The sequence below is a fragment of the Oncorhynchus clarkii genome, chromosome 10 (genome assembly GCF_045791955.1).
Source record: "Oncorhynchus clarkii lewisi isolate Uvic-CL-2024 chromosome 10, UVic_Ocla_1.0, whole genome shotgun sequence".
Lineage (NCBI taxonomy): Eukaryota > Metazoa > Chordata > Actinopteri > Salmoniformes > Salmonidae > Oncorhynchus > Oncorhynchus clarkii.
The window spans coordinates 56,124,557-56,144,692 of NC_092156.1; the positions used below are offsets into that span (position 1 = coordinate 56,124,557).

The 20,136-nt window shown below is 41.9% G+C and overlaps 1 protein-coding gene across 1 annotated transcript in view; it reads right to left on the minus strand.

Annotated features, from left to right (window-relative positions):
* Positions 1-2,864: 2,864 nt before the first annotated feature.
* The window catches only part of LOC139419670 (atrial natriuretic peptide receptor 1), a 30,771-nt gene continuing 13,499 nt past the window's right edge, over positions 2,865-20,136 (minus strand). Inside the window, exons 17-27 of the mRNA XM_071169657.1 lie at positions 20,039-20,110; positions 19,697-19,865; positions 19,251-19,403; positions 18,971-19,160; positions 13,400-13,543; positions 12,910-13,033; positions 5,386-5,454; positions 4,654-4,828; positions 4,310-4,408; positions 3,706-3,797; positions 2,865-3,018 (exon numbers count right to left, since the gene is read on the minus strand). Coding sequence (XP_071025758.1) covers positions 2,971-3,018; positions 3,706-3,797; positions 4,310-4,408; positions 4,654-4,828; positions 5,386-5,454; positions 12,910-13,033; positions 13,400-13,543; positions 18,971-19,160; positions 19,251-19,403; positions 19,697-19,865; positions 20,039-20,110 — 1,335 coding nt within the window. The 3' untranslated portion in view covers positions 2,865-2,970. The remainder of the gene's footprint in view (positions 3,019-3,705; positions 3,798-4,309; positions 4,409-4,653; positions 4,829-5,385; positions 5,455-12,909; positions 13,034-13,399; positions 13,544-18,970; positions 19,161-19,250; positions 19,404-19,696; positions 19,866-20,038; positions 20,111-20,136) is intronic.

Here is a 20,136-nt window from a genome sequence, read left to right on the forward strand (position 1 = left end):
ACTGAGTCAAAACAATGATAAACAATGTTTTCCATTAAAATGTGCTGACACAGGCTGCACCCGTTTAGGAAGTGAACTAAGCTGAACTAGCTTATCTCTCTGGTACAGAGTCAAATTACCATTATCACTGCTCAATAAAAGAGCTTCATTAGTTGCGTAATCTATCCAAATTGGTTCTTAACAAAGAAATGTTGTGAGAAATGTAGTGGATCACATAACATGACAGATATGTTCCACTCTACTAGAGTCTCACACATCAATCATTTGTGAAACAATATATATATATATATATATATATATATATATTTTTTTTTTTTGTGATTACATAAGATTTGAAAAAGATATACTGTATATAAAATAATGTTGAAATATATAACAACTCTAGTGAATAGAGCTGGCTCTTTAAATGTGAACCAATAAATAAGAAGCCATACAAAAAACATAAAGATAGAGAAAATGCTGTACATTACACAACATCCAAGAGTCGGAACGGTGATAGCGTTGATATTACATCTGTTTTTCAAAGAATAAGCATTTGCTCAGTGATCCTTGACATTGCACTCAAACTACAGATTGCAACCACAAAAAAATGTAATGAAATAAGCTGCAGTACATACAAACACAGTTGAAGTCGGATGTTTACATACACCTTAGCCAAATACATTTAAACTCAGTTTTTCACAATTCCTGACATTTAATCTGAGTTAAAATTAGGTTCACCATTTTATTTTAAGAATGTGAAATGTCAGAATAATAGAAGAGAGAATGATTTATTTCAGCTTTTATTTCTTTCATCACATTCCCAGTGGGTCAGAAGTTTGCATACACTCAATTGGTATTTGGTAGCATTCCCTTTAAATTGCTTAACTTGGGTCAAACGTTTCAGGTAGCCTTCCACCAGCTTCCCACAAGAAGTTGGGTGAATTTTGGCCCTTTCCTCCTGACAGAGCTGGTGTAACTGAGTCAGGTTTGTAGGCCTCCTTGCTCACACATGCTTTTTCAGTTCTACCCACATATTTTCTATAGGATTGAGGTCAGGGCTTTGTGATGGCCAATCCAAAACCTTGACTTTGTTGTCCTTATGCCATTTTTCCACAACTTTGGAAGTATGCATGGGGTCATTGTCCATTTGGAAGACCCATTTGCGACCAACCTTTAACTTCCTGACTGATGTCTGGAGATGTTGCTTCAATATATCCACATAATTTTCCTTCGTCATTGTGCCATTTATTTTGTGAAGTGCACCAGTCCCTCCTGCAGCAAAGCACCCCCAAAACATGATGCTGCCACCCCCGTGATTCACGGTTCGGATGGTGTTCTTCGGCTTGCAAGCCTCCCTCTTTTTTCTCCAAGCATGATGATGCTCATTATGGCCAAACAGTTCTAATTTTGTTTCATCAGACCAGAGGACATTTCTCCAAAAAGTGCAATCTTTGTCCCCATGTGCAGTTGCAAACCAGAGTCTGGCTTTTTTATGGAGGTTTTGGAGCAGTGGCTTCTTCGTTGCTGAGCGGCCTTTCAGGTTATGTCGATATAGGACTTGTATTACTGAGGAAATAGATACTTTTGTACCTGTTACCTCCAGCATCTTCACAAGGTCCTTTTCTGTTGTTCTGGGATTGACTTGCACTTTTCGCACCAAAGTACGTTCATATCTAGGAGGCAGAACGCGTCTCCTTCCTGAGCGGTATGACGGCTGCTTGGTCCCATGGTGTTTATACTTGCGTACTATTGTTTGTACAGATGAACGTGGTACCTTCAGGCGTTTGGAAATTGCTCCTAAGGATGAACCAGACTTGTGGAGGTCTACAATTTTTTTCTGAGGTATTGGCTGATTTCTTTGATTTTCCCATGATGTCAAGCAGAGGCACTGAGTTTGAAGGTAGGCCTTGAAATACATCCACAGGTACACCTCCAATTGACTCAAATTGGCCTATCAGAAGCTTCTAAAGCCATGACATAATTTTCTGGAATTTTACAAGCTGTTTAAAACCTGTTGTGTCTACCAAACCCGGATCCGGGATTCTATTTACAGACCTAAGCTCATTATCATAACGCAACGTTAACTATTCATGAAAATCGCAAATGAAATGAAATAAATATGCCATCTCTCAAGCTTAGCCTTTTGTAAACAACACTGTCATCTCAGATTTTCAAAATATGCTTCTCAACCATAGGAAAACAATCATTTGTGTAAAAGTGGCTAGCTAGCGTAGCATTTAGCGTTAGCATTAGCATTAGCATCCAGCACGCAAGATTTCAACAAAAACATAAAAGCCTTCAAATAAAATCATTTACCTTTGAAGAACTTCGGATGTTTTCAATGAGGAGACTCTCAGTTAGATAGCAGATGCTCAGTTTTTCCAAAAAAGATTCTTTGTGAATTCGAAATAGCTCCGTTTTCTACATCACATTTGGCTACCAAAAAAAAAACGAAAATTCAGTCCTCAAAACGCGAACTTTTTTGAGTTCCGGGGCACTTAGAGACAATATCTTTGCAGATACTGAAACTTCAGAGTGTTTTCTTTCAAAAACTGTCAAGAATATGCATAGTCGAGCATCTTTTCGTGACAAAATATCGCGCTTAAAACGGGAACGTTTTTTATCCAAAAATGAAATAGCGCCCCTAGAGATCCAACAGGTTAAAGGCACAGTCAACTTAGTGTATGTAAACTTCTGACCCACTGGAATTGTGATACAGTGAATTATAAGTGAAATAATCTGTTTGTGAATATTTGTTGGAAAAATGACTTGTGTCATGCACAAAGTAGATGTCCTAACCGACTTGCCAAAACTACAGTTTGTTAACAAGACATTTGTGGAGTGGTTGAATAACGAGTTTTAATGACTCCAACCTAAGTGTACGTAAACTTCCGACATCAACTGTATATCAGATTTTTTTTATTTTTAAAGATTTGATCTTTACTCCTGAGAGACGGACCAAATCAAATTACTGAAAACATAACATTTTCATTGGTCTTCTCCCAAAAGCCAGAATGTCCTCACAAGCCCCTTCCCCTGCAACAAAACAAAGAGAGGGAACATTTTTAGTGGACAAACTTAGAAATTGCCTTCAATATAAAAAGCTGTCAAAAGCAGCCAAACTTATTTTTATCCCGTGCCCCAGCTGTGGCCAATCAACTAAAATGGCTGCTACTTTACAAACATGTTGCATGCTTTGTATGCTTTTGTGTATCCTCCTTAATAGATACAAATTAGAGGAGATAGGGGTCATACAAAAAGCAGTAACCAATTTGTTTAATTTGGATTTATCTTCTTCTCCATCTACAGAATGATCTGCAAAGTCCTAGCGGAATTGGTCTACTTGTATATGCTTTGTTAGCCTGAACCAGTGCATATACCTAAAGCCATCTCACCAAGCTATAGGGGAAACATATTTGTATCAGGTTATTACATCAGAGTTTTTAGAATCGTCTCCCCTCACTTGGACACGACCCTTGGTTATATCACTAATGATATAAGATAAGGTACGATAAGATGTACTTTAATGTCCATTAACTCACAGGAAATGTGTCTTTATGCTCACAAGTCACAAACTAAAAAGACAACCCATTCTTTTTGAAACCATGATTTCATTTAGCTGATGTCAGAGATGGTGGTTTAGAGGTAGGCCTAAGTGCAGGATGTTGTGGGTGTGTAAGTGTGTCCCTCTACGATATGTATGTGTGTAAAGAGCTCCTGTACCTTCATGTGGATGTCTCCTCTCAGCTCACAGCGGAACGTCCTAAATGTGTCCAGGAGAGCTTTAGTGGAGCTGCTCACATGGATCTTCAATGCTGAAGAGGACAATAAACACTTTCACAAACACTGACGATGACCTTACAGTCAAAATGTTTGTTTTACTCTTGTCGCCTTTGAAATGAATAAATATCATCAAATAACCACTCTCTTTTTGGAGTGCTGACCCTCTACACGGAATGTTAGGTTTTGATTTTGGCAAAAGCACCAATTCGGAATGCAGTGGTTTCAAGAACCTTTGAGAACAGCAGAGACATAATGAATACTGAAGAGAATGGTTGGTGGTAGTAAGAGTGCTTCTTACTGTAGCATACAGGGTTCATTATCAGAGTATTAGGAAGGGTGCACTTTGGATGAAAGGCAATAAAATAAAAATGATATTCCTTTTTTGGCAATAAAATATATGTATTTCATTCGAGGCAGTGAAGGCACTCCAGCTTTAACTCCTAAAAGCCTTTATTTTGTATGTGATTTGCATATTTTCCTCGTAGACATTTTGAATGAAGGGAGACATTTTTTGATAGTATAGAAAGTCGTGATGTGAGCTTACGTGAGCCGTGCGACTCCATCCGCGAGGCAGTGTTAACTGTGTCTCCGAACAAACAGAACCGGGGCATCTTCAGTCCCACTACACCAGCCACACATGGACCTGAGAGACAGATTTTAAAGGCCAAAAACAGGGTGTGCTGGCAAACAGTTCGAAGCGGTTGGCTGTCCTATCGCCTCTGACCACAAAACAACATTTCCTGTTCATTTCCCAATGATTCTACATGATGAAATCGCCACACTTCATCAAAAACCCAGCAGATGATCTACTGCGGATGGCCGACGTTCGTTAGGGTGTTTCTTATCCTTAAGACTACAGTTTATCTTAGTTTAGGATGGGCTTTGTACCTGAGTGGAGTCCAATGCGGACTTTGAGCTGCTGCTGGGGCACGTGTGGACTGTTGTACTGTCTCATGCCCCGCACCACTGCCAGAGACATGCGGGCGATCTCCTTCGCATGGTCGTCCCCGTTTCTAATGGGCAGGCCAGATACCACCATGTACGCGTCGCCAATGGTCTCCACCTGAAAAAGATGATGGTAAAGGTCATCCATTTTGATGGGACAGTAGTCCATGTCGATCCCACTCAGATCAAGGTGATAAGATAATTGTATTGTCACAAAATGACCATTAGACTTCAGCGCTCTGGCCTACAGGGTAAAAAGGTAAAAACAGACATATTACATGCATACAACATTACACACATTGAACAGTACATTTACAATCTATACAGCACAGGAGGCTGCTGAGGGGAGAACGGCTCCCAATAATGGCCAGAACGGAGCTATGGAATGGCATCAAACACATGGAAACCATATAACAAGCAATATAGATGTAGGATCTTAATTTCAGCAAATGTGAATTAATATGCGGATTATAATTAATGGAAATTTTTGTAGGGGTTGATACATTTTTCATTAGGGGAAATCAAATCTGAAATTTCAAAGTGGAAATACAAACTTTAGAAGCCCTTTTAAAACTCAAATACACTACAAGTTTGCATTTCCTGCTTTGCTGGAACATTCTCAGCAACAAAATAGTGATCAAATTAAGATCCTACATCTGTGGATTGTTGGTCTACCTTGTAAACATCGTGGTGGTCGATGATATTGTCAAAGTACGTGTACAGGTCATTCAGCACGTTCACCACCTAAAGGGAAAGAAACTTTCAGCATTGAGGAATTTTTTGGTCTCATCCCACATGCATGAACACAGATGTAAGATCTTAATTTGAGCCAGTTCACTACAGCAGGAAAATAATCCCGCAGCAACCAGAAATGTGAATTATTATGCGGATTATAATTAATAGACATTTTTGTGGGGGTTGATTACAAACTTCAGTAGCCTTTTTAAACCTCAAATACACTACAAGTTAGGGTAGTTCTTCTGCAACATGGTGATCAAATTAAGATCCTATATATTCACACACACACACACACACACACACACACACACACACACACACACACCGGTGTGTATTCATGGTTGCCAAGGGAAGCCAAGCTTCCTCAAATATTTGATCAATAAAAATGTATTAATAATAATTTCTCTTTCATCTCTCTGTGTGTTCATCATTTTCATTTGGCCTCCCTTGAGAAGAAAATATATAAAATAATTAGCCAATCAGCATTGAGCTGAGCTCAACTGTGGGTTGTCCTGGCGCAGTAAATCGCCCCCAAGAGAGGTCAGTTTGGATTTGGCTTCACACCAATCAAATCACATCCTAAGCAAAACATCACAATGGTCAAAAAAACGTGTCTGTTTCTGGTCTGCTTGTGTTGATGTCCTGCATTAGCTAGCTTGCTAAATCGGCCTATTCCTAAGCCATGGATGGAGATGTGGATTTGGCCTTGTGGTTTTGACTTCATTCTCTGTCCAGGCCAATGATTATGACAGAGATTCTGATCTAACCATAAATTCATATATTGTGCCACTGGCCTGAGATTTTGAAGTTGCATATGTACAGTGGCAAGAAAAAGTAGGTGAACCCTTAGGAATTACCTGTATTTCTGCATACATTGGTCATCAAATTTGATCTGATCTTCATCGAAGTCACAACAAAAGACAAACATAGTGTGCTTAAACTAATAACACACAAATTATAGTATTTTTCTTGCCTATATTGAATAGATAATTTAAACATTCACAGTGTAGGTTGGAAAAAGTATATGAAAACCTAGGTTAAGGACTTCTCCAAAAGCTAATTGGAGTCAGGAGTCAGCTAACCTGGAGTCCAATCAATGAGACGAGATTGGAGATGTTGGTTAGAGCTGCCTTGCTCTATAAAAAAACTCACAAAATTTGAGTTTGCTATTCACAAGAATCATTGCCTGATGTGAACGATGCCTTGAACAAAAGAGATCTTAGAAGACCTAAGATTAAGAATTGTTGACTTGCATAAAGCTGGAAAGGGTTACAAAAGTATCGTTAAACGCCTTGATGTTCATCAGTCCACGGTAAGACGAATTGTCTATAAATGGAGAAAGTTCAGCACTGTTGCTACTCTCCCTAGGAGTGGCCATCCTGCAAAGATGACTGCAAGAGCACAGAGCAGAATGCTCAATGAGGTTAAGAAGAATCCCAGAGTGTCAGTTAAAGACTTACAGAAATCTCTGGAACATGCTAACATCTCTGTTGATGAGTCCACGATACGTAAAACACTAAAAAATAATGGTGTTCATGGGAGGACACGACGGAAGAAGCCACTGCTGTTCATTAAAAATATTGCTGCACGTCTGAAGTTTGCAAAAGTGCACCTGGATGTTCCACAGCGCTACTGGCGAAATATTCTGTGGACAGATAAAACTACAGTTGAGTTGTTTAGAAGGAACACACAACACTCTGTGAAGAAAAAAAGGCACAGCACACCAACATCAAAACATCATCCCAACTGTAAAGTATGGTGGAGGGAGCATCATGGTTTGGGGCTGCTTTGCTGCCTCAGGGCCTGGACAGCTTGCTATCATCGACGGAAAAATGAATTCCCAAGTTTATCAAGACATTTTGCAGGAGGATGTTAGGCTATCTGTCCGCCAACTGAAGCTCAACAGAAGTTGTGTGATGCAACAGGACAACGTCCCAAAACACAGAAGTAAATCAACAACAGAATGGCTTCAACAGAAGAAAATACACCTTCTGGAGTGGCCCAGTCAGAGTCCTGACCTCAACCCAATTGAGATGCTGTGGCATGACCTCAAGAGAGCGGTTCACACCAGACATCCCAAGAATATTGCTGAACTGAAACAGTTTTGTAAAGAGGAATGGTCCAAAATTCCTTCTGACTGTTGTGCAGGTCTGATCCGCAACTATAGAAAATGTTTGGTTGAGGTTAACCAGTTATTAAATCCAAGGGTTCACATATTTGTTCCACACTGCACTGTGAATGTTTACACGGTGTGTTCAATAAAGTCAAAAAAAAGCATAATTGTTTGTGTGTTATTAGTTCAAGCAGACTGCCTAGTAGGCTAACATTAACTAGCTAGTTAACTTAGCCGGTTGATTGTTGCCCACGCGAGTAAGTTAGGTTATCAGGCATTTTAGCTAGGTAGCCTATGAAAACTAAAAGTAAAATCATACTGTATGACAGAACCATAGACCGTTTTGCTAACACTAAAGAAAGGAGGATGGCATTGGCGTTCAACTAGTCTACAAGTAGGTGAGTAAAAAAAAATGGTTTTATTTGCGCACACACACACACACACGCACACACAGAAATCAGTACCATGGACAGCCAAGTGATATTTAGCAACACTGATTGGACTAAATTGTTTTTGGAATCATTAAGTTTGCTTTCAATGTATTAAACTGAGCATATACAGCCTTGTTGATTTGATGATGTTTAAATATTTAAGTGTAAATAGTGCTGGAACAGCAGAGGCAGTGCTCCTGTTGTCTTTGTGATGACTTACAGTAATTATACAGTAGTTATACATTGCTTTTTAGAAAGTATTCAGACCCCTAGACTTTTCTACATTTTGTTACGTTACAGCCTTATTCTAAAATAGATTGAATCGTTTTTCCCTCATCAATCTACACAGAACACCCCATTATGACAAAGCAAACAGGTTTTTAGAAATGTTTGCTAATTTATCATTCAACTCTTTCCTCAGTACTTTGAAGCACCTTTGGCAGCGACTACAGCCTCGAGTCATCTTGGGTATGACGCTACAAGCTTGGCACATCTGTATTTATGGCGTTTCTCCCATTCTTCTCTGTGGATCCTCTCAAGCTCTGTCAGGTTGGATTGGGAGAGTTGCTGCACAGCTATTTCCAGGTCTCTCCAGAGATGTCGATCAGGTTCAAGTCTGGGCTCTGGTTGGGCCACTCAAGGACATTCAGAGTCTTGTCCCGAAGCCACTCCTGCGTTGTCTTGGCTGTGTGCTTAGGGTCATTTTCCTGTTGGAAGGTGAACCTTCGACCCAGTCTGAGGTCCTGAGAACTCTGGAGCAGGTTTTTATCAATGATCTCTCTGTTCTTTGCTCCATACATCTTTCCCTTGATCCTGACTAGTCTCCCAGTTCCTGCCGCTGCAAAATATCCACATAGCATGATGCTGCCACCACCATGCTTCACTGTAGTAATGGTGCCAGGTTTCCTCCAGACGTGATGCTTGGCATTCAGGCCAAAGAGTTCAATCTTGGTTTCATCAGACCAGAGAATCATGTTTTTAGGTGCCTTCCTTCTGGAAGGTTTTCCAATCTCCACAGAGGAACTCTGGAGCTCTGTCAGAGTGACCATTGGGTTCTTGGTCACCTCCCTGACCAAAGCCCTCTTCCCCGATTGTTCATAGGAAAGCTCCTGTCTCGCCACTCCTGTCTCTGAGCTCTATGGACAATTCCTTCGACTTCATGGCTTGGTTTTTGCTGTGATATGCACTGTCAACTGTGGTACCTTTTGTAGACAGTTGTGCTCCTTTCCAAATCATGTCTAATCAATTGAATTTAACACAAGTGGACTCCAATCAACTTGTAGGAACATCTCAAGGATGATCGATGGAAACAGGTTGCACCTGAGCTCAATCTCGAGCCGCATAGCAAAGGGTCTTAATATTTATGTAAATAATGTATTTCTGTTTTTTTTAAATCATAAATTTGCAAAAATGTTTTTTTTTTAAACGTTTTTGATTTGTCATTATGGGGTGTGGTGTGTAGATTGCTGACATATACACTGCTCAAAAAAATAAAGGGAACACTAAAATAACACATCCTAGATCTGAATGAATGAAATATTCTTATTAAATACTTTTTTCTTTACATAGTTGAATGTGCTGACAACAAAATCACACAAAAATGATCAATGGAAATCAAATGTATCAGCCCATGGAGGTCTGGATTTGGAGGTCTGGATCACACTCAAAATTAAAGTGGAAAACCACACTACAGGCTGATCCAACTTGGATGTAATGTCCTTAAAACAAGTCTAAATGAGGCTCAGTTGTCCACGTGCCTGTATGACCTCCCTACAACGCCTGGGCATGCTCCTGATGAGGTAGCGGATGGTCTCCTGAGGGATCTCCTCCCAGACCTGGACTTAAGCATCCACCAACTCTTGGACAGTCTGTGGTGCAACGTGGCATTGGTGGATGGAGCGAGACATGATGTCCCAGATGTGCTCAATTGGATTAAGGTCTGAGGAACGGGCGGGCCAGTCCATAGCATCAATGCCTTCCTCTTGCAGGAACTGCTGACACACTCCAGCCACATGAGGTCTAGCATTGTCTTGCATTAGGAGGAACCCAGGGCCAACCGCACCAGCATATGGTCTCACAAGGGGTCTGAGAATCTCATCTCGGTACCTAATGGCAGTCGGGCTACCTCTGGCGAGCACATGGAGGGCTGTGCGGCCCCCCAAAGAAATGCCACCCCACACCATGACTGACCCACCGCCAAACCGGTCATGCTGGAGGATGTTGCAGGCAGCAGAACGTTCTCCACGGCATCTCCAGACTCTGTCACGTCTGTCACATGTGAACTCAGTGTGAACCTGCTTTCATCTGTGAAGAGCACAGGGCGCCAGTGGCGAATTTGCCAATCTTGGTGTTCTCTGGCAAATGCCAAACGTCCCGCACGGTGTTGGGCAGTAAGCACAACCCCCACCTGTGGTCGTCGGGCCCTCATACCACCCTCATGGAGTCTGTTCCTGACCGTTTGAGCAGACACATGCACATTTGTCGCCTGCTGGAGGTCATTTTGCATGGCTCTGGCAGTGCTCCTCTTGCTCCTCCTTGCACAAAGGCGGAGGTAGTGGTCCTGCTGCTGGGTTGTTGCCCTCCTACGGCCTCCTCCACGTCTCCTGATGTACTGGCCTGTCTCCTGGTAGCGCCTCCATGCACTGGATACTACGCTGACAGACACAGCAAACCTTCTTGCCACAGCTCGCATTGATGTGCCATCCTGGATGAGCTGCACTACCTGAGCCACTTGTGTGGGTTGTAGACTCCGTCTCATGCTACCACTAGAGTGAAAGCACCGCCAGCATTCAAAAGTGACCAAAACATCAGCCAGGAAGCATAGGAACTGAGAAGTGGTCTGTGGTCACCACCTGCAGAACCACTCCTTTATTGGGTGTGTCTTGCTAATTGCCTATAATTTCCACCTGTTGTCTATTCCATTTTCACAACAGCATGTGAAATGTATTGTCAATCAGTGCTGCTTCCTAAGTGGACAGTTTGATTTCACAGAAGTGTGATTGACTTGGAGTTACATTGTGTTGTTTAAGTGTTCCCTTTATTTTTTTGAGCAGTGTATAAATTATTTTCTTCCATTTTAGAATATGTCTGTAACATAACAAAATGTGGAAAAAGTCACGGGGTCTGAATACTTTGAAGTAAACTGTCGAAAACATGAACTTGCTTGACCATGTTACAGGTCATGTAACTGTTCGTTACATGCAATATTTGCTTGGTGGACTTCACCAGACAGATGTTGCTCTCCAGTTTTGTGACGTATCTGCAGTTGAATTTGTTCCTCCACTGTGTGACTGTTCTCTTTTTGTTGTCACGGCCTTATTGTATATCACGGTGGCATATGAACTAATGGGTTATAGGGCAAACGGCACAAACACCACAACATAGGTTGTAATATGGCTTTTTTTACTGGCTTGGCATCCCCATAGATTTTACCTAAGCACCGCTAATGCACATACACACAGAAATATACATGGAGGTGACAAACATTTTCCGCTGAGATGCAGCTGTGTGTGTTACATCCAGAAATAGCAGGCGTCTATGCGTCAGTTCCACTCTTTGTTTGAGTCTGACACCTTAGGTTACAAGTGACTGACCCAGTAATAGCACCAGCCCCCAGGGGAAATATCAATACACTGTCTGTCTGTATCCCTTTTACCATAGTATGCTACAGTATCGTTTAACTACAGCCAATTCCTGCGTTCCAAATGGCACCGGATTCTCTATAAGGTGTACTACTTCTGAGGAGTGTCCATAGGGTTCTGGTCAAAAGTATGGCAATAGATGGGATGTTTGAGATGCACAGTATGTGCACCTATGCAGACACTACTGAGAAGAGCAAAGCATAGATACTGGATTCGGAACTGTGTGGGAAAGGACATTGTGAAAAGAAAATGTCCCAGCCAGCACAGTACCATTCGTGTGAAAAGGGTACTAATCTTTCATGCAGAGAGCTACAGAAAAACCAGCTTAATGTGAGGAAGGATGTGTCCTGTTTCAGCTGCTGTTCAAATAAAAGAGAACAGCGTTTCTGCAATGTCTTCGATGTGTTACGAATGTCTTTTGATGTCTTATAAATGTGTTACGAATGCATTTTAATGTTATGAATGGCTTACGATGTGCTATAAATGCATTATGCATGTGTTTTTAATGTATTATTTAATGCATTTAATGTATAACGTCTTAAGTTGTGTTCTGATGTCCGTTTCAGTACAGGTGCTCCCTCCCAGACCTCTCTCCAATGGGAAAGACACACGCCTACCACAAAAACTGCAGCTCCACTTTTGAGTACTTGGACTTTGGGTTGAACACCTACTGACACTTAAGACATTTCAGCTTTTAATTTTTAATTTATTTGTAAACATTTCTAAAAACATAATTCTACTTAGTAACGATGGGGTATTGTGTGTAGATTAGTGACACAAAATCTCAATTAAATACATTTTAAATTCAGGCTGTAACACAACAAAATATGGAAAAAGTCAAGGGGTGTGAATACTTTCTGAAGGCACTGTAGACCTTCTCATCTTTCTATATGAAATAATTAAAGTCTGTGTCACAAATGGCACCTTATTCCCTATATATTCAAAGTCGGGGTCCCCTCATGGGGTCGCGGGGGAACTGCAGTGCGTTCGCCAAATAAAAAATATATAATTTAGGGAGAAAAAAAACAAGAGTACATGTTATTGTATGGGGCAATATACAAAAATGTTTGAGAAAATCTAAATGTATCGATTTTAAGGTTGTGTAATGAGATCTGAGTCCCCAGGTCTCCGCTGTTCGAATAGTTTGAATAACACTGCCCTATAAAGTGCAGTACATTGACCAGAGCCCTATAACCCCATTTTAGACACATGCACCCTCGAAATCTAGTTCCCCTTTCAATGTGTGGAGACAGGAAGTTCAAGGTCATCTGACTACCTGCATTGGCGTGAGACTGGCCGACATGGCGGTGAATCCTTCGATGTCACTGAAATAGATGGTGACAGAGTCGTAGGTTTCCGCCCGCACCGTCTTCCCAGCAATCAGCTGGACAGCCACCGATCTATAAATACAGAAACCAAATCTAAACAGACACGCACAGACAGACAGAAGCACTCGCACACATACACACACACAAACATGGAGGGATCGCATGAACTTCGCACTGCTTCTAAAAGTGGACAATGATACTCTGGTGTTTCATATACACAAGATCATGTTGTCATCCATCCCTACCCAGGTGTCCACAAGACAGGCTGCTAGCCAAAGGAGAGGCAGACATGATACCAGCAAAAAAGAAAGACAGACACAAAGAGAGAAATAAAGACAGAAGATTTTTTTTAAAGGTTGCTCGTTTACAATCAACAAACCTTCTTTCCTCATCTGCATCGAAACCGAAAGGAGACAAGTGTGTGTGGGAGTGTGTTACCGTGGCAACATCTGGGTGAGGAGGCCCTCGGCCCTCCTCTTCTCCTCCAGGAGCTGGGCGGTGCGCTCGCTGACCACCTCCTCCAGGTTGGTGGCATACTGCTCCATGCGGGACAGCAGGTCATCCAGAATGTTCTCGCCCACGCTGGTGGGTGACACACAATTACATGAGCAAATAACACACACTTGTGCAGCACAAACGTATACAGTGCATTCGGAAAGTATTCAGACCCCTTGACTTTTTCCACATTTTGTTACATTACATACCTATTCTCTCCCCCCCCCCCCCCCCCCCCAATCAATCTACACACAATATCTCATAATGACAAAGCAAAAACAGGTTTGTAGTAATTTTTGCTAGTTTATAAAGAATAGGTTGGATGGGAAACGTTGCTGAACAGCTATTTTCAGGTCTCTCCAAAGATGTTAGGTCGGCTTCAAGTCCGGGTTCTGGCTAGGCAACTCAGGGACATTCAGCGACTCATCATGATGCCACTCCTGTGTTGTCTTGGCTGTGTACATAGGGCCATTGTCCTGTTGGAAGGTGAACTTTCACCCCAGTCTGAGGTCCTGAGTGCTCTGGAGCAGGTTTTCATCAAGGATCTCTCTGTACTTTGCTCTGTTAATCTTTCCCCCGGTCCTGAGTAGTCTCCCAGTCCCTGCCTTTGAAAACCATCCCCACAGCATGATTCTGTCACCACGCTTCACTGTAGTAATGGTGCCAGGTTTCTTCCAAACGTGATGCTTGGCATTCAGGCCAAAGAGTTCAATCTTGGTTTCATCAGACAATAGAGTCTTGTTTCCACCGATTGCTCAGTTTGGCCGGGTGACCAGCTCTAGGAAGAGTCTTGGTGGATAAAACTTCTTTCATATAAAAAACAGATACCTTATTTCCATGTTTAATACATTTGCAACAAAAATCGAAAAATCTGTGTTCACTTTGTTTGTTATTGTTTGTAGATTGATGAGATTTTTTATTTATTTTATCAATTTTAGAATAAGGCTGTAACGTAACAAAATGTAGGAAAAGGGAACGGGTCTGAATACTTTCTTATCCTCTCTAGGGTAGGGGGTAGCATTCTGAATTTTGGATGAAAACCATGCCCAAATTAAACGGCCTGCTACTCGGGCCCAGAAGATATTATATGCATATAACTGGTAGATTTGGATAGAAAACACTAACGTTTCCAAAACTGCTAAAATAGTGTCTGTGAGTATAACATAACTGATTTAGCAGATGAAAACCTGAGAAAAATCCATTCAGGAAGTAGTTTTGTTTTTGTAGTTTTCTATTCAATGCCATTACAGTATCCATTGACTTAGGACTCCATTTGCAGTTCCTATGCCTTCCACTAGATGTCAACAGTCTTTAGAAATCGTTTCAGGCGTGTATTCTTATAAATGAGGGAATAAGACCAGTCTGAACGAGTGGACCCTAACGTGACGCAGAGTTTTTTCAGGCGCATGTGCATTTCTTGTTTACCTTTTATATTGAAGACGTTATTGTCCGGTTGAAATATTATAGATAATTTAGGCTAAAAAAGCAACCTGAGGATTGAATATAATCATCGGTTTACATGTTTCTATGAACTTTACAGATACAATTTTGATTTTTTTTCTGATTGTTTTGACTGAGTTTGAGCCTGTGGATTACTGAAGAAAACGCGCTAACAAAACGGAGGTTTTTGGATATAAAGAGACTTCATCGAACAAAAGGAACATTTATTGAGTAAATGAATGTCTTCAGATTGCCACCATATGAAGATCATCAAAGGTAAGGGATTCATTTTATCTCTATTTCTGAGTTTTGTAACGCGTCTGCTTGGCTGGTTACTGTTTGTAATAATTTGTCAACTGGGCTATGTTCTGGGCTAGGTATGTTCTGGGCTAGGTATGCTTTCGCCAAAAAGCATTTTATAAATATGACACTGTGGTTGGTTTAACAAGAAGTTAATCTTTAAACCTATGTAAAATATGTTTTGTTTTCAGAATTTTTATAATGAGCATTTCTGTAATTGAATTTGGTTCTCTGCAACCTCACTGGATGTTGGCCAGATGGGACGCTAGCGTCCCACATACCCTAGAGAGGATAATGCACTGTACATGCATGCACACACAAAAACATACACACATACAGTATGAACTCAGAAACACACACACAAACAAACACAGACAATGGCACATGCACACATGCACAGATGAAGGTGCGCTCATAGGCACAGGCACACACACACACACACACACACACTACAGGAAAGGGTATTAGTTGGATGCTCAAAGGAAGTTTGGTTGGTTGTCACATGGATATGCGTGTGTATTTCCTCTGTACCTCTCCTCTCCTTATCTGTTGCTCCCCATGCTACCTTCTCCTCCTTTCCTTTTCTCTCCCTCCCTCTCTATCTCTGAGCAGGATTAATGTCATGCATGTTGACAGTGCCTGTCCCTAGAGACGTTGTGTGTGTGTTGTGTGTGTGCTGCACTGCATGTCCCTCTCTCTCTCTCTCTCTCTCTTTCTCTCTCTCTCTTTCTCTTCCTCTCTTTCTCTCCCTCTCTCTTTCCCAGGAGTCTGCCCTGTTTTATCCCTAACCTGTATAATGGAGCCTCCGCCACTCTGCAACTCTCTATTGTTCTTTCCTAGTACATCACCTGGGTTCAAGTAGTATTGGTTTGCTATTCAAATACGTTGAACGTTTGCTTCAGCCTGCCTGCAGTGCCAGGAGGGCATGGTTGATCATTTTGGGACAATGTTATTGGTTCTATTGTGCCAGGCATGCACGGATAAAGTGTCTGAAAGAAAACAAATATTATTTGAACCCAGTCTGTGTGTAACGTGGCCAACGGCCCTCTCAGAGATCTTTAGTCCCAACAGGGCCTTTATTGCCCTTGACACTACAACATTTAGAGCACAGGGTACTAAACACACAGGTTGTCAAACTGAACCTCAACAATAAATAAAAAAACATCCTATCTTACGGTCGGAGTGATGGGGTTGAACCGACAAGATCTTCAAACATCTTGTTACAATACTGTATCACTGTGTTCTTGTTCTGACATCTGTGATATACACAGTGTACAAAACATTAGGAACACCTGCTCATTCCATGACATAGACTCACCAGGTGAATCCACTTAAATTCACTTCAAGCAGTGCAGATGAAAGGGAGGAGACAGGTTAAAGAAGGATTTTTAAGCCTTGAGACAATTGATACATGGATTGTGTATGTGTGCCATTAAGAGGGTGAATGGGCAAGACAAAAGTTTTAAAGATGCACTATGCAGAAATAGTTCTGCCATTTCCTGGTTGCTAAAATTCAAGTAGTTCGCCTAATTTAAATTTATGTGACAAAACAAGCAAGTATATATAGTGTGGAGAATCATTGTACCATCCAAATTGCTGTGAAATACTGTATCTTTCCTATAATCAAAATGATTTTATTTTCAGCTGTTTAAAGCTGATATATAAAACCGAAAGTAAAAGACGCAAAAACTAAACATAAGAACGGGAAGCATAGACATAGTGCACATAGAATAGATCTACCGCTTCTTAGACTTGCTTTAAATGAGAATGACAGATCTATAACAAACACTTCTATGTGAATTTGGTCAGGTAGCCCAAAAAGTGACATATTGCAGCTTTAAGTGCCTTTGAGCGGTGTACGGTTGGTTGTACAGTAGGTGCCAGGCACACCGGTTTGAGTGTGTCAAGAACTGCAACACTGATGGGTTTTTCACGCTCAACAGTTTCCTGTGTGTATCAAGAATGGCCCACCACCCAATGGACATCCAGCCAACTTAACACAACAGTGGGACTAACATGGTCCAAGCACACCAAGACAAGAGGGCACGACAAAACCTATTCCCCTCAGGAGACTGAAAAGTTTGGCATGGGTCCTCAGATCCTCAAAAGATTTTACAGCTACACCATCGAGAGCATCACTGCCTGGTATGGCAATTGCTCGGCCTCCAACCGCAAGGCACTACAGAGGGTAGTGAGTACGGCCCAGTACATGACCGGGGCCAAGCTTCCTGCCATCCAGGACCTCTATACCAGGCGGTGTCAGAGGAAGACCCTAAAAATCGTCAAAGACTCCAGCCATCCTAGTCATAGACTGTTCTCTCTGCTACCTGCACGGCAAGCGGTAGCAGAGCATCAAGTCTAGGTCCAAGAGGCTTCAAAACAGCTTCTACCCCCAAGCCATAAGACTCCTGAACAGCTGATCAAATGGCTAACCAGCTTCCGACAGAGTTACCTCTCGTTCCAGTGCTTTTCTGAAGACAAAGGAATTCTCCGGTTGGAACATTATTGATGTTTTATGTTAAAAACATCCTAAAGATTGATTCCATACATCGTTTGACATGTTTCTAAAGGACTGCAACGGAACCTTTCGAGGTTTTGTCTGGACGAAATACTTGCGCCTCATGAAGATGGATTACTGGGCTGAACACGCTAACAGCAAGTGGCTATTTGGACATAAATGATGGAACTTTATGAAACAAATCAGTCATTTATTGTCGAACTGGGATTCCTGGGAGTGCCTTCTGATGAAGATCATCAAAGGTAAGTGAATATTTATGGTGTTTCTAACTTTGTTGATTCCAAAATGTGGGATATTCCTCTGGCTGTTTTAGGTTCTGAGCACCGTTCTCAGATAATGCTTTTTCCGTAAAGTGTTTTTGAAATCTGACACAGCGGTTGCATTAAGGAGAAGTCTCTCTTTAATTCTGTGAATACCACTTGTGTCTTTTATCAATGTTTATTATGAATATTTCTGCAAAATCACCGGATGTTTTGGAATCAAAACATTACTGCACGTAACGCGCCAATGTAAACTGAGATTTTTGGATATAAATATGCACATTATCGAACAAAACATACATGTATTGTGTAACATGATGTCCTATGAGTGTCATCTGATGAAGATCATCAAAGGTTAGTGATTCATTTGATCTATATTTCTGCTTTTTGTGACTCCTATCTTTGGCTGGAAAATGGCTGTGTTTTTTCGACTTGGCTCTGAACTAACATAATCATATGTTGTGCTTTAGCTGTAAAGCATTTTTTAAATCGGACATGATGGGTAGATTACCAAGATGTTTATCTTTCATTTGCTATATTGGACTTGTTAATGTGTGAAAGTTACATACTTCTAAAAAATATTTTTGAATTTTGCACGCTGCGTTTTCAGCGGAATGTTGTCGAGGGGTTCCGCTGCGCTAGAAAGGTTAATCATTAATTTTTTGTATTTCTTACTTTTTCTACTTTTAATTTTTTTGGTATTTTCTTAAAACTGCATTGTTGGTTAAGGGCTGGTAAGTAAGCATTTCACTGTAAGGTCTACACCTGTTGTATTCGGCGCATGTGACAAATTACATTTGATTTGATTTGATTTGAAGCATTGGAGTCAACATTGGCCTGCATCCCTGTGGAACACTTTCCACACTTTGTAGAGTCCATGCCTCAACAAATTGAGGCTTTTCTGAGGGCAAAGGGGGGTGCAACTCAATATTAGGAAGATGTTCGTTATGTTCTGTACACTCAGTGTATATGTGATTGTGCACTGCGGTGTCTCACCAGCTGGGGCAGAGTCTCTTTACGGTCACTCTGAGGGAGGAGAAGTCTGGTCGGTCACTGGGCCTCTCACTCCAGCACGCCCCCATCAGAGCCTCCACACCCTCTGGACACTCTGCCCTGTCCGTGTGGGGCCTGAGGGGGCTACTTCCGCCCCCCACACACACCCCGGCCTTGACCCTCTCCACTATGTCTGGGGGGGAGAGAGACTGTTGAATAAGACAGTGAGGAGGAGAGAACACACCCCAGAGCAGCGAGGTATGGGGGTCTCTCTCTTACATACCTCTTGCCTCGAGGTTGTTGTTGGGGATATGGAAAGGGCCCCTGCGGTACACCACCTCCTGAACAATAATGCCAAAACTGTAGACATCCCCCTTCTGGGTGCCAGAGGAGGGCATGCTGTCCCTCAGCAGTTCCGGGGCCCTCCACAGCAAGGCTGGGAAGAGAGTGGGGCTTAATGTATGAGAAGCTCCTGTTGTTAGTTATACTGTTTACAACTGTGTATCTGTAATCTCTTTCTCTCTGTCTTTCTTTCTCCCTCTTCTCCTTTCGTCTTTCTCGCCCCTTTCGCCTGATTGTAACTTTACAAAATTCCAAGGTTTTCCAGAAATCCTGGTTGGAAGATTCTGGATATGCTGCTTATTCCCTCCTGATTCAGAGAAACTGGGATTTCTGGGAAACCTGAGAATTTGGGGAATGTTACCCGGAATGTTGCGACCCTACACTCACATGTCCAGTGTTTTTTAGACCAGCCCTCCTCGTCCTGGCCGGGGGGTCTTCTGAGGAGACTGAGGCCATGGTCGGTCACCTTTAGGACGAAGCGACTATCCACCACACAGTTAGATGACGACAGGTGACCATGGGAGCGCAGGGGGCTGCGGTGCAGGTAGTCCATCCCCTGAAGCAGACACACATTTCAGTTTGATAGGACCAATTCCCTCACAGACTGGAATTACACTGATATCAACTTCCACTTCAGTTTTGTTTGCCTCGTATCACGCCCATAGAGACAGCCATAGACATTATGTAACTCATACGGCATGAAAAATCGAGAGTTTTGAGAAAATGTACCTTGACAATGTCCAGCATCAGGGAGAACTTGAAGCTCCAGTGAAGCTTAATGGAACCATTCTTCAAAATGTCCTGGAGTTTGGGAGGTGCAATTGGAC